The sequence below is a fragment of the Prionailurus viverrinus genome, chromosome B2 (assembly GCF_022837055.1).
Source record: "Prionailurus viverrinus isolate Anna chromosome B2, UM_Priviv_1.0, whole genome shotgun sequence".
NCBI classification, from domain to species: Eukaryota; Metazoa; Chordata; class Mammalia; order Carnivora; family Felidae; genus Prionailurus; species Prionailurus viverrinus.
The window spans coordinates 119,454,496-119,469,713 of NC_062565.1; the positions used below are offsets into that span (position 1 = coordinate 119,454,496).

At 39.6% G+C, this 15,218-nt stretch overlaps 1 protein-coding gene across 4 annotated transcripts in view; it reads left to right on the forward strand.

Annotated features, from left to right (window-relative positions):
- ENPP1 (ectonucleotide pyrophosphatase/phosphodiesterase 1) overlaps positions 1-15,218 on the forward strand; it is a 73,784-nt gene that overhangs the window by 25,893 nt on the left and 32,673 nt on the right. For 3 of the 4 annotated variants that reach the window (XM_047860107.1, XM_047860108.1, XM_047860110.1), the window contains exons 2-6: positions 6,281-6,353; positions 9,308-9,424; positions 10,245-10,370; positions 11,510-11,570; positions 14,104-14,201. In XM_047860107.1, coding sequence (XP_047716063.1) covers positions 6,281-6,353; positions 9,308-9,424; positions 10,245-10,370; positions 11,510-11,570; positions 14,104-14,201 — 475 coding nt within the window. Of the gene's footprint in view, positions 1-4,269; positions 4,330-6,280; positions 6,354-9,307; positions 9,425-10,244; positions 10,371-11,509; positions 11,571-14,103; positions 14,202-15,218 lie in introns of those variants that run through there. The other variant, XM_047860109.1, reaches the window with a different exon arrangement.

Consider the following 15,218-nt stretch of genomic DNA (forward strand, 5'->3'; position numbering starts at 1 on the left):
CAGGGACACCTGGGTGGCTCAGTCGGTTAAGTGTCCGACTCTTGGTTTCTACTCAGGTCATGATCTCACAGTTGGTAAGTTTGAGCCTTGCATTGAGCTCCGTGCTGATAGCGCAGATTGGGGTTCTCTCTCTCCCCTCCTCTGTTTGCCCCTCCCCCCGCTCGCTCTCACTGTCTCTCTCTCAAAAGAGAGAAACTTAAAAAAAAAAAAAGAATTTGTAAATCCAGTCATGTCAGTTTCATATTTTAATGCCCCAGCAGCTCCCTGCTGACTGCTCCCAAGACACAGCCCTCTTTCAGGCACTCCCCTCTCCCCCTATTGCCCCACTGCTTACAGCCTGATTGCCTAAATTCGGATCTTGCCCCTGCCACTGGTCAGCAATCTGCAGCTCCATTTTCTTAAACCGGGTTAATCTCAGTAATCTGTGTCATAATGTGAAGATTAAACGATTTGATGCAAAACTCTGAGAAAAGTGCCTAGCACGTAGTACTGTAGAAGCCATGCTTAATGTTGTTACCACTCTCCTCCTTTCTCCCAGACCGCGGTGGTTTTCTGTACCTCCCTGCCTTTGTACAAAGTGCCATTGCACGGATTGTCACTACCCCGTGATTTAATTCTTAGGCTGCTTCTCACCATTTCCTGTCTTTGTCATTAACAAATTCTAAAGTCATCACCCTGATTGGATGGTAAACTCTGAGATTAGGGATTTCACCACAAATTCTTTTTTTTTGTTTTATTTTTGGACCCCTCCCTCCTCCTCAGAATTTAAGTACAGTGCATATTGCAGACACTCAAACATTTGTTTATTGACTGAAGGGGAAATCCCTTTGTCTCCAAATCTGTCTTTGTGAAGTTCTTTTAATCACCATTCTTTCCTTTTTTTCTCTCCACTGTGCTATTAGCGTGTTAACATTTTTTAAAAATGTTTTACTTATTTCTGAGAGAGACAGACAGAGCGTGAGTGGGGGAGGAGTAGAGAGAGAGGGAGACCTAGAATCTGAAGCAGGCTCCAGACTCTGAGCTGTCAGAACAGAGCCCGACACAGGGCTTGAACTCGTGAACCATGAGATCATGACCTGAGCCAAAGTCAGACTCTTAACCTACTGAGCCACCCAGGCCCTCCAGCATGTTAAAATTTTTTTACATATATCTGCTGTAGCTCCATTGTAATCATTAATTTTCATGACCTCCACCACCCTCCCCCCCCCCCCCCCCCCCCCGCCCCCGCCCCCAGCTTCATTTCTCTGTCAGGGTGTGAGTTGCTTTCATTTGTCTCTCTGGCCTTTAGCAAAGGGTCTGTGTAAGTAGGCACTCATATTTAAATGAATGCTCAATAAAGAATAATACATGTTGTATTAATACGTTTTAGGGAATCTGTGAGAAAAAAAATGGAGTCATTTCTTTATATCTATTTCTTTTGGTTCATTAAATGTCCAAGAAAGGCCAAACGATTTAGGTACTCTAAACAAGCAGGAAACTCCCAAATCAATAGTCTTCTAACGTAGAGGCAAAATATTCTGCCAATTTACTTGTATGTCTGGTGGCTCTATGTGGTCTAAGGTAAAATGTCTCATCTTTAGTTTCTAAGAGAGTATCAAAATATGAAAACTACCTAAATTGTTATAGAGGTAAAAAATGAATAGTGGATTTTGACATTGCTGTTTTAATCTACTTTGAGAAGAAATTAAAATTGAATTAGATTTCACAGCTCTGAAATTTCCTACTAAAAACTATCCTGAGTGGGAGTTGGGTAACACAGTAGTAGGTGATGTAAGTTTCATCTTTTATAGGCGTGATTATAGATGAGAATTGATTGTTCCTCTTGTCATACTTCTGTTTCATTTCCATGCTCTGCATTATCTTATAAAAGTTAAATCTAGGGGCGCCTGGGTGGCTTGGTCGGTTAAGCATCCGACTTCGGCTCAGGTCATGATCTCACGGTCCGTGAGTTCGAGCCCCGCGTCGGGCTCTGTGCTGACAGCTCAGAGCCTGGAGCCTGTTTCAGATTCTGTGTCTCCCTCTCTCTCTGCTCCTCCCCTGTTCATGCTCTGTCTCTCTCTGTCTCAAAAATAAAATAAACGTTAAAAAAATTTTAAAAAGAAATAAAATAAAAGTTAAATCTAAGTAACATTTTTTTAGCAATGAAGAGGTAATAAAAAAAATAATCATGCCCCTGTTGCAGTTTAATGAGAGGAGAGACCTATATATACTGGGTGTGTTTTAAACGCATGCTTACGATTTAAAAGACATTTTTTCCCAATGTTTATTTATTTATTTTGAGAGAGAGACACAGAGCATGAGCGGGGGAGGGGCAGAGAGAGAGGGAGACACAGAATCCGAAGCAGGCTCCAGGCCCTGAGCTGTCAGCACAGAGCCCAATGCGGGGCTTGAACTCTCAAACCATGAGATCATGACCTGAGCCAAAGTCGGATGCTTGACCCACTGAGCCACCCAGGGTACCCCCGCGTGCTTATGATTTAAATGCTTGCTTACCACCAAATCTTCCCATAGTTTTCATCAAGGTGAGACTTAATTGTAACAGAACTGTTGGCAAGTTCTTTTTTATATTTGGGAAGGACAGTACAGTTGTGGGTAATACAGCTCCATGACTGAATTTCTTACAGCAGTGAGGGAGTATGTCTTTTAAGGCAATACATTTCTGAATGTAAACAAGTTCTCTCACTGTGATTTGTATTTGTTGGTGTAAACTTAACTCTGATTACTAGTGCAAGTACTTGGACTTTTGGGCCATCTTGCTTCCAAGGAGTGTTTTCTGCCGATTTCAGGTTTCTCCCTTTGGTTTCACCTCCATTCCAAACTGTCCCACTTCAGAGCGCTCAGACTCTGAAATTGCTTTCAGGCTCGTAACTTCCATCCCTCCTCCTTCCTTGCTCCCTCCCTTGTTCCCATTTCCACATGCACCGGATCCCCTGTCTTCTCCCAGTTCTCGAACCTCCACGTGCACATGGTCTCAACCCTGTTCAGCCTTTGCAGCCACCTTTTGACTTTATCAGCTTTTCTGCTCTGTTTCCCCTGCTTCCCATCCCCCATGCCATGTTATCTTTTTGTCCCATCTCCCTATTCCCAGCCCTGGAATTCCAGGCCACTTGGGTCCATTATAATCCACGTATTGGGGTTCAGCTGGGCTCCCAGAGCTTGAAGGTCTTTATGCTTTTGTTGACTCTGTCTCCCTTGTTACCACATATTTGCAGCCATCCCCACTTAGGATGTCCTGCACCCCCTCCTTACTACAGAGCCCAAGGTAGACTTCTTCACTCTCTGGAGATATTCTTACTTGCCCAAGGAGATTGAGGGGGTGCCTCCTCAGCTTCTGGCTTCTTCTGACTCTATCTCAGTTTTGTTGCTGTTATCGTTGTCTTTATCTTCCTCTCTGACTTCTGACATGCCTATCTCTGAGGCTGACCTCCTGAGATTGTGTTGATGAAACTGACTTTTTAAGCCAGTTTCTTAACGTGATGAACGTGGGTTATAGTTCTTGTTTTTTTGTTTGTTTTCGTGTCTGTTCATTGTGGATACAAGCGGTTTTGAAATGAGCATCTTTGGACAGCTGTATTGCCCACTTGTACGAGTACAGGCAGCCCAGGTTTGCAGGACTCTGGCATGCTCAGTTTCGGTCACCACAGTTTAATTAAATAACACCCGTCCCCAAACAACATGGTTCAAATTTCAGTTCCAAGATTTATTAACTGGGGGGAGTTGCGTAGAGTGCAGCCTTTGCTGCTAGCTTTTTCAGTCCCCAGATCACTGCGTACATAACACATGCGTATGGTGGTCAGTGACCAATGTGGCTCCTTTTAAAGCCTGTCAGTGATTGGTTACTGTCTGCTTCTGTTGCTCAGCAGCTCACAGACAGCAGGGCAAGTGGTGGGTTGCTTCTGTGTCTCCTGGTGGTGAACATACGTGACAGTTTATAAAATGGATAATTGAAAGAGAATTGGCCGATAAAGATGCAAACTAAGTAAAGTGATAATGCCAGAAGTGAAATTCAGTTCAATAGTAAATGGGGTTATGGAAGGAAAAGCAAACTGCGGGAATGTTCACACTGCCTCTGTTCAGCGGCCTCCAGCTCTGCGGCCAGAGGAACTCGGGGATGGCGAGGTTATCCCCCTGGTGAGGAGTGTGGTTGTGATGAAAAGGATGCAGATGTCCCAGAGGAAATGACACTGGCACAAGAATTCATATTAATCGAACTCCTGCAGATACGTGACGATATTGAAAGTGCAAAGGTTACAACGTGGGGAACTGATCTAAGCTTGTGAAGGAATGTGGTGGTCTGTGAAGGCACGGAAAAGTTTCTCACTATGGAGTGTAAGTAATGTGACGAGAAGAAGAGAAAGACTGTTCAGACTATTCTTGATAAGTTTGTTACTAAGAAAACTTTAACCCTCCATGTTTTAAATTACAGTGTAGGAAATACAGATGAGGTTTGCAATTTTTTCATTTCCTTGTATGTTTATAATTGACCGTAAGAGTTCTTAATGTTTTTGATAGAAACGTAAAAATTACCTCTCATGGAGCGCCTGGGTGGCTCAGGTGGTTAAGCCTCTGACTCTTGATACCGGCTCAGATCATGATCTCACAGTTCCTGAGTTTGAGCCCCATGTCCGGCTCTGTGCTGACAGTGCAGGGCCTGCTTGGGATTCTCTGTCTCTCTCTCTCTCTCTCTCTCTCTCTCTGCCCCCGCCCCCACTTGCACTCTTGCTCTCTCTCAAAATAAATAAGCATTAATTTTTTTTTAAATTACCTTTCATATGTTTATGTTAGTTTATACCTCAAAAGGTTTAGGAGAACCCCTTAGTGTTCTGGTACTTTGTTCGATTTGTCATTATTTGCATATTTGTTCGAGCTTTTCCTCGGATGACTCTCTATTTGAATGGACGTGTGTACGCTTAGGTTTTTTTTATTTCCTTAAAAAAAGGTTTCACCTAGACCCAGTTGTGTTTGAGACCCACTTCACTCTTGCTTTCCCTTCCCTTACCCCATTTCCTTCTGCAATAAGTTAGACCTGCTGATTCAATTTACTTAGGGTTTACTTTCTCTTTAGTTTTTACAGTCACTTGACATTAGGCACCTTGAGGACAAAGGTCGTGTCTGTTTTTTTACTGAGTATTCAGTACCTAAGCCTGGGGACTGGTATATATGGTCAGTACTTGATATGTTTTATTTGAGGGAGTGAGTTCCTAAAAGCCTGCACCCAACACCCACCCTGCCCCATTCACCCATTTCTCTTGTGGAGCCTTCTCTGATCTCCCTGTCCCCAACCACCCCAACCTTTCTCCTTCTTTAAACAACTATGTAACTGCAGGTGCCTCCTAGAGCCTGCCAAATATGAGCCATTTATGCTGTTATTTTTACCCTTGCCCACACAAATAGCAGCTCCCTGAGGTATGTCTTTCCTGTGCATAACATAGTCATTACACATAGTTGGTACTGAATGTGTATTTTGTTGGATTTTCCTGCAAAGTGAGATTCCAGAGAGCTGTCAAGGAAACTCCATCCCACTAAAAAAATTAAGGGTTGTTCTACAAATCTACGTATTCCACCCGCCCTTTCTTTTCTAATTCTCAAACAAAAATTCTGTCTGGTGTATATACTTATTTTAAAATCAAAGGCCACAAGAGTGGGGAATTGAGAAAGTGGCAAAATGTTAGAGCTGGAAAGATTTTTAGAGATCCATATAGTCTCACCCTTTAATTTTATAGGTGAATAATTTGATGTCTGGAACACTTAAGTGATCTTCCCCAAATCACACAACTAGTTTGTGGTAACATTTGGGGCCACAGTGCAGTTGCCTAACCCTGTCCAGTGCCCGTTCCCATAGACTGCCATGGGGCATACGAGAATATTGTTCAGGTTTGTGTAGTTGACCTGTTCAGAGAGGCAGCTAATATTCTCATATTGCGTTTTGTGGATTAGCAAGTAGGAAATTGAATCTGTAAATTGATTTTCCTCTCTCCATCCCTTAATTATTTCAAGTTCTCTGACTAGATTCATTTGCATTAACTGGGAAATTCTGGAAACATTCGTCCTGGATGGTACAGATTTGTTTGCTGACATGTAAGCAAACTTTTTCTTGAAGTATAACATACATGCTGAAAAGTGCACAAAGCGTAGGCGTGGGGTTTGAATTTTCACAAAGCACGCACATCCACGTGACCTGTACCCACAGCAGGAGACAGAACGGCCCCAGCACGTTGAGAAACATTTGAAGAACTAGAAGGGTTTTGAAGCTATATAATTTTCTTTTTTCTCCCCGCAGGTATTGTCAGTCTGTGTGTTAACAACAATCCTTGGTTGTATATTTGGGCTGAAACCAAGCTGTGCCAAAGAAGGTAATTACTACAGTATAAATACTGTGTGTGTGTGTGTGTGTGTGTGTGCGTGCACACATGGGTGTGTGTGGCTACTTAGTCCTCTTCAGAATGTGACTGAGAAAAGTGTCCTGTCCTAATCTGTGCGTACTCCATAGTTATTGCAAATGTGATAATGGTTTGAGTCTTCTTAAAACTCTTTTATTATTTTAGCCATGTAATGTTTTATTTAGTTGTAAAACTTCATCCTAAAACAATGAGGAGGGGCTATCACCAAAAAATCAACCAAAGAACAAACCCCCAAAACAACAAAAAATAAATCAAGAGCAGTGAAACATACAAGCCAACATGGCCTAAATGTTTTGGTGCTGCACCCTGGAGCCCTTCTCCCTGGACTCTCTCCAGGAACTCTGAGGACACTTTTTTTTTTTTTTTTTTCCCAAGGAGTTAGTTGCTGAAGCAGCCTGGAAAGATTACTTGGTAACCAGTTAGCATCGCTGGGCAACCAGAAATTTATCGTTATGTGCCCTAACAGCTTTTAAAATTACGAGCATTTGTGGTTTCAAAGCTATAGTGAAATGACAGTTTTAGGCTTCTACATATTTTTTTTCTTTATATTGAGTGCAGAAATCTATCCAGCATTGATGAGATTACTGTAACTAACAAAACTCTGAATCATAGTACATTGCAGTAGTCCTTATTTTGGCTCTGAGGTAGGTTTCTCCCCCATGTGAAATCACTGATGGTCTTCCTAGGGAATTCAGTTTAAAAAAATTTTTTTTAATGTTTTTATTTCTTTTTGAGCCAGAGAGAGACAAAGCATGAGCAGGGGAGGAGCAGAGAGAGGGGGAGACACAGAATCTGAAGTGGGCTCCAGGCTCTGAGCTGTCAACACAGAGCCTGATGCGAGGCTCGAACTCACGGAGTGTGAGATCATGACCTGAGCTGAAGTTGGATGCTCAACCAACTGAGCCACCCAGGCGCCCCGGGAATTCAGTTTTGAAAATTGAAAAATTATTTTCCTGTTCAACTCTTCTGTGATTGTAATATTGGTCATTTAAACAAGTGTACTGATTTTTAAGTTTTCACTTATTGCTTAAATTAAATGTAGTAATTAAATGTAGTAATTTCATGTGTTTGGTCAGCTGTCTATCCAGAGCAAAAGTGTCTTAAGTTTAACAAGATGAAATAGCTACAGACTTTAATGTTCATCTAGGCATAGGTATGAAGTAGTTTAGTTTGAGTTTAAACTTTGAGTTTAGTTTAACACATAAAAATAAAACTGAAGGTTTAAAAAAAGTAATTTTAATCTAAACCTAACATAGTATGTGCAGTATTTTACAAACTACTAGGTGCTTAATAATGAGCCTCAAGTAGTAGCTATTATTCTAACAGCTTTCCCTGGCCCTGCCCAGGTCAGGAATGTTAGTATTCCTGACCTTAGAAATTACTGTTGTCATTTCATGTCTTTAAAATTGCCAATTTTCCCAGTGTCATGAGGGTTAAATTCTATGGCAGTGTCTTCTTGGGTTAGGAGATCCCTAAAGTCAGGAGCTAGGATTCTTTTTTTTTTTTTTTTTTTCTGTTGGACTTTCATTATTTTACAAGTGGGTTTTTTTTTTTCCTCACCATCCTGATGTTTTAGTAATCTGATGAGAACCTAGCTTTTTCCAGGTATATAGTAAATACAACATAAAATTATTGTATTTAATTAAAAGTTTTCCTTCCATATCCGCCATTTATCCATTTAACAAAAACTTACTGGTACCAGCTATAGTCAAGCATCTTGCTGGGCACTAGGGATGCGGTGTGCTGGGTACAATGCAGGTGTGGACTTTGCTCTCAAGAAGTTGGTAGTCCAGGGATGATGCCTGAATGGCTCAGTTGGTTAAGCGTCTGACTCTTGATTTCAGTTTAGGTCATGATCTCACAGTTTGTGGGTTTGAGCCCCACATCTGGCTCTGTGCTGACAGTGCTGAGCCTGCTTGGGGTTCTCTCTCTCTCTCTCTCTCTCTCTCTCTCTGCCCTAACCCTGCTTGCACTCTCTCTCTCTCTCTCTAAATGAATGAATGAATGAATGAATGAATGAATGGAAGTTGGTAGTTCAGTGTGAGACTGGGATATTAACCAAATATTCTAGTTCAAATGGAATTAGTGACTGAGGGGAAGGACAAGGTTTTACAAAAGCTTAAACAAAGGAAATTGGACCTTGACTGGGGAGTGTAGGAACCAGATCTGAAGGTGAAATGCGTACTTTAGGTGATGGTGGGAGGGACAGTCCTGCAGAATGTCCTGCATAAGCACATTACTTCTTTGATACACCCAGAGTGAGAGTACGGTGGGGCAGGTATTCTTTCTCCTCCTGAAATATTCAGATAATCACTTTTAAAGTCTTTTCTCACAGTTTGGAATTTTAGAGAATGTTATATAAGCATAAAACTTTCAGAACAAGTCCTCCTTATTCAGAGGGGTGCCTGGGTGGCTCAGTCTGTTAAGCGTCTGACTCGATTTCTGCTCAGGTCATGATCTCATGATTCCTGAGTTCGAGACGTGCATTAAACTCTGCTGACAATGTGGAGCCTGCTTGGGATTCTCTCTCCCTCTCTCTGCCCCTCCTCTGCTCGCTCTCTCGCTCTCTCTGTCTCTCAAAATAAATAAATAAACTTAAAAAAAAATAAAAAGAACAAGTCCTTATTCTGACTTTTCTTTACCATGCCATAAGTATTGAAGTCTTATCAGACCCGGTAAGGTTCGTAATAAATTTTAAAACTTCTTTTTTTCCCCCCTATGACAAGAGATAGAATTTTCTTTTTGTGCCACTTCCTATGTGTATTTGTGAAAAGATTCTTGGGTAACTTCATTACCCCATCTGTATTTTCTAAGGTAGGATTTGAATCTAACTTATGTATACTAGTTGATGTTTGCTTCTTGATTCTGTGATTAGAAACTTCTAACTCATTATTCGATATTTTCAGTTAAAAGTTGCAAAGGTCGCTGTTTTGAGAGAACATTTGGAAACTGCCGCTGCGATGTTGCTTGTGTTGACCTTGGAAACTGCTGTCTGGATTACCAGGAGACGTGTATAGAACCAGGTAAATAAAAATACGCAGGGGAAAAGATGATGTCATGGGCACTAGTCAAAGATCAAAAAAAAAAAAAAAGTTCTGCATTTTTTAGAAATGTGATTTATTGAACTCACTTGAGGCTTTTTTAAAAAAATTGGCCTTTGCATTTCCTTAGAGAAGAAATTTCATGTATTTTGCCTTTGTTAAACACTTTATGGATAGCAAAACTGTGCTTGTGTTTAACGTATGCCGAGAGCCTGCGTGATCGAACTTGCACTTACACTTCAAAAAGTCTTCTTGAAACATACGAGTACTTTCAGTGTGGGCTCGCTAAAGCAAGAGTTCTTAGACATCCACTTCTTTTTACTGAAGTGTAGCTGGCACAGAATGTCACGTTCATTCCAGGTGTACTTAGAAACCTGCTTAACACTTTGAAATAAAACCGTCAGAATGTGTATATTTTCTGTTCCATTCGGGTTTGTCTACATAGGACATGTTTCCTATTTAAGTGGGAGTAAGCCAGTTTCAGATTAAATGTTGAGAACCCTGAAAATGGCTGGTGGAGAAAGCCAAGATCTGTATGTGAATTGTATAATAACCATGTTTGCCCATGTTTTCAAATGATGAAATTCTGTTTTCTTTAGTGAAACAATAACAGCTGTTGCTTGCATGCTTTCTGTCTGTTAGTTCAGGTCGACCCCTGTGGTGGCAGATTCTGTGAGTAACTGAGTTATGAAATAGTTCGTTGTCCCTCCTGGATCATGTTCCAGAAGAGAACAGTTCTGTGTCTACTTCGGATGTGTTAAATTGGGACCATAACACGTCTTTTGTTGTTATTTGTTTCTAGAACACATATGGACTTGCAGCAAGTTCAGGTGTGGTGAGAAAAGATTGCCCAGAAGCCTTTGCTCCTGTTCTGATGACTGCAGGGACAAGGGTGACTGCTGTGTCAACTATAGCTCTGTGTGCCGAGGTCAGGTTCCCATGCACCCATCGGGCTCTGCAGCAGCCCGACATCCTTCTAGGTGTTAGCTGGGTTTTGCACAGGTGTCATTTTTTACATTAGGAGTCATATTTGTTGACCAACTGTCTTAGCTGAAAAAATACTTAAAAAACATCTTATTAGAGTAAAATTCAAATAAAGAAAGTATGTAATGAATCTCGTACTCATCAGTCGTTTAAGAATCACTATTTACACATGGCACATCTTGTTCTGTCTATAGTAGTTCACTCTCCTGCTGCCACCCCTTCATGTTATTTTGATATTAGCTACATTTTTAAAATTTTTTTTTAATTTTTAAAACAAAATTTTTTTTAATGTTTATTTATTTTTGAGACAGAGACAGACAGAGCATGAATGGGGGAAGGTCAGAGAGAGAGGGAGACACAGAATCGAAGCAGGCTCCAGGCTCTGAGTTGTCAGCACAGAGCCTGATGCGGGGCTCGAATCCACAGACCGCGAGATCGTGACCTGAGCTGAAGTTGGACGCTCAACCGACTGAGCCACCCAGGCGCCCCGATATTAGCTACGTTTTTAATGCTGCTTTGTGGAAAGATCACTTTTTGTAGTCCTGGCTATCTTTACGTTCCAGGTTCCCTCGTAATGTAAATGAGGGCAATGTATGCCATGTGTTGAAGGAGTAGATGTGAAATTACTGCCCAAGGTTACATAGGGTATTATGTAAACTGATGCTATTGTGAGGTTTCATCCAGTTGCAGGGTTCTTTGAAACTGATAAGAGGAACTAAGACATCAAGGATTTAATACTAGAAGATGTTAGTGGATAAAAGGAGGGTTGTAAATGTTGGCTGAAAATATGAACAACTTGAAAATGGAAAAGATGCCTTTAAGTTCTCACAGATACAGTCACATGTTTGAGTCTTGCATTTAGTTTTCCGTTCATTGTTTTTCTTCCTGATATCAACTGGCGGTTATTTTGAAACACAAAGACTTACTGTATTTATTGTATTTCCCTAGAACCATGACCCATATTACGTATATATGTGTTAACATGTTTTGTTTTTGGAATCTGTCCTAAGATGTCTCACAGCATCACAGTTATTGTCACTATTCAATATGTTCACTTTGTTTTATTTCTTGAAAATATTTTAGGAGAGAAGAGTTGGGTAGAAGAAACATGTGAGAACATTAATGAGCCAAAGTGTCCAGCAGGGTAAGATGATATTCTGAGATACTATTTTGTTAAGGTACTATTTTTTTTTTCTCTTTCCAAATTGAAAAGATAAAAGTAATAATTAGTCATTGGTTCATTAAATGTTATTTTTAGTCAGGCCCTGTGGTGGGCACTTGTGGCATACGGTTGATTATGGAATGTTCCCCACTCTGGAAGCTAATGGAAAAAAGAGAGGCCACGACTATTTAGTCTTTAGTATTCATGAGGGTCGCTGGAAGTGTGTTGTCTTTCTCCTTAAGAAGAAAGGCCCTTTACTTAGTTTTGAGAATCAAACCTGTAGCAAGTTACTTTACAGCTTCCTTTTTATTTTTTATATTTTGGTTCACTTATAAATTCGGGGGATAAGCAATGTGTCTGTGAGAGAATGTTGCATAAGTTTTATAATTCATCTTTGTTCTTTTTGTCCTTAAAGTATTTTGCCCAGTACCTTGTGTATACTAGGCCATCAAAAAATCTTGTGTGGAATTCAAAGGGGGAGATTTTGTGAAGATGTAACGTAAATTTTCTTTGCTCCACTTGAGAGCTACTATTTCATATAATTTGACTTATTCATCTTCAGAAACATATTTTTACCTTTTTAAAGTAATGAGTTTTTCCCCAAACCATTCAACATTTTAAAGCTGTACGTTAGCTTATTTTGTTTGTGTATATAATTTAGTTTTGCTTTATAAGATGGGCGTTTTTTTTTTCTTTTGGATGAAACAGTACTTTTTTTTTTGTTTTGTTTAAAAGAACAGTAATAGCAGCAGCAAAAACTAAACCCAAACCAAAAAATTCCAACAGAAGAGACTTTTTTCAAAGGGTGCGCTCCTGTGCCTTGAGCTGTCTTTTAAGTTCAAGATATCTGGGAAAATTTAGACTTAGTGAATTTTTAATCTTTCTTTTCCTTCTACATATTGATCATTACTTTTCAGTTGTAATGTTGATCCTTGTAGTGGATATGTAACTCTTCCTTTCTTTACAATAAGATCATAAGTTAGAACATGTATCATTCTACTGGAAGTTATACCAGTTTATTTACCTGATGGCACAATAAACTGTTTATGTTTTATGTTGATTGAATACAAATAATTTTATACAGTGATGGACCATTGAGACCCTAGGCATTGGTTCTGGAATCTTCCAACTGAGCTATGATGCAAATACTAGTTAGTGGAAATCACATACCAATATATATATTTTTTTCTTCTTCCTTTTGTGTTTGCATGTGAGAGTAAGCTGAGGAGGAGGTAGAATTGAAAAAGGCAAGAAGAGTTTAGCATTTGCTCTCAAATTTTAAATTACTGAGTAAGCTTTAAGTGGAAAGTTTTTTTACAGTTATCCTGCAGTGTTCAACTCCCTACAGTCTCCCAATTATCATTAGAAGTTCAAAATTTCTGAACCATGCCCATTTTGGTTTGGCCATGTAACAGTTTTCCATAGTTATTCACTTTGACTGAGCACATCATTGTACGTGTTTTTTTTTTTTTTTTTTTTTGCCTCCTTTGGATTAGTGCACCACATACATCGTGTGTGTGTGTGTGTGTGTGTGTGTGTGTGTGTGTGCGCGCGCGCACGTGCATGCACACGCACATGCTCTCATTGTTCATTTCTAGCTTTGGATCATTTGTTGTTTATTTATTTAAATGTAGTAAATACATCTCAAACTCCTCAACTAAATAGTAACATCTTTCAAATACAGTAAACTTAAAAACCAAATGTTATGGGGGCGCCTGGGTGGCTCAGTCGGTTGAGCGTCTGACTTCGGCTCAGGTCGTGATTTCGCTGTCTGTGAGTTTGAGCCCCGCATCGGACTCTGTGCCAACAGCTCAGAGCCTGCAGCCTGTTTCAGATTCTGTGTCTCCCTCTCTCTCTGACCCTCCCCTGTTCATGCTCTGTCTCTCTCTGTCTCAAAAAAAAAAAAAAAAAGGAATAAACGTTAGAAAAAAAGTTTTAAAAACCACAAATATTATGTATAATTTTTGTGATATGGGGTACCATCTATTAGATTCATGTAGACAATATCAAAAGGTGGTTGTTCAGGAAAAATCTTAATGGAAATAAAAACATAATTTAGAAAATGCTGTTGCTAACATTTATTCTCCTGGAGATTGGGAAAATATTATTACATTTTAGTAGCATTTGGTCCAGCTTTTGGAATAGCAGGAACCATGAATGATGTTCTCCATATGGTGGCTCAAAATGGTGTAAATGCTTGAAAATACTATTAGACGATATATGTGTGTATATATATATATATATATATATATATATATATATGTGTGTGTGTGTGTGTGTGTGTGTGTATGACATATATATATAGTGAAATATAAAAGCATATATATGAATATAAATGTAATATCTCCTTTATAAGAATGCTTGTTGAACTTGTTAATTTACTTTAGATTACATACTGACCTCAGTGAAAAATTTTCATTTTTCATTTTTCCCTGTGCCAGGGAAAAATCTTCATGGGATGTGTATCCTCCTTCTGCTTCTTTAAACATTGTTTTTCTTCTTTCTCATTACCCAGGTTTGAAGCGCCTCCTACCCTCTTATTTTCTTTGGATGGCTTCAGGGCAGAATATTTACACACTTGGGGTGGCCTTCTTCCTGTTATTAGTAGACTAAGTAAGTAACTTCGGAGTTCACTGTTGAGGTGTCACAGTTTCAGTGAGATAGACTAGGGAGGCAGTCTTTTTTTGGAAAAATACTGGTAGAATGTGTTTTACCAAACCTCTCTATGGCAAAGTAGTTGAACCTGATGATAAGGAACTAGTCTTCAATATTGCAATTACTTTGAAGCTGCCTTTTAAATACTTCTAAGATAATAGTTATACACACACACACACACACACACACACACACACACACACACGTGCGTACAGCATGTGTATATATACAGTTATATATAAATATATACACACGCATATAAATCTGTATGTATTAGAATTTTGGATTCCTTTTGTGGAAAAATCATTTAATAATTATTACATCATAAAATAGAATTTCAAAAACTGAAGGTATTTCTGATATGCTTCTAGTACTGTAGACATTGAATATTTGCTAGTTATCCTATAGTACCATGTAGCATCCTTCCAATTTCTTTGCTTCACTCAAGGCCTTAATTGGATGATTATTCTGTAATCAGAATTGATTACAATTGATGCAATAGTAGAATAGTTTGCAATTATTGATGCAATAGTAGAATAGTCTTTTCTTAATATTAATGCCAGAGTTTTAAATCACATTAACCCCTAGTTATATGGGTATTACTTGTATCATCGTTACTGAAAAAGGAAAAAAAAATAGTTTATGGGTATAAAAATTAGAGAACTTTGCTCATTATCAGTGATCAATAATTAAGTAGTTCCAGTGGAATGCTAAACTGAAATGGAAGTAAATACAACTATGTTGGAGTTTTTGTTTTTTTTTTTTTTTTTTTTTTTTCCAACGTTTATTTTTTGGGGGACAGAGAGAGACAGAGCATGAACGGGGGAGGGGCAGAGAGAGAGGGAGACACAGAATCGGAAACAGGCTCCAGGCTCTGAGCCATCAGCCCAGAGCCCGACGCGGGGCTCGAACTCCCGGACCGCGAGATCGTGACCTGGCTGAAGTCGGACGCTCAACCGACTGCGCCACCCAGGC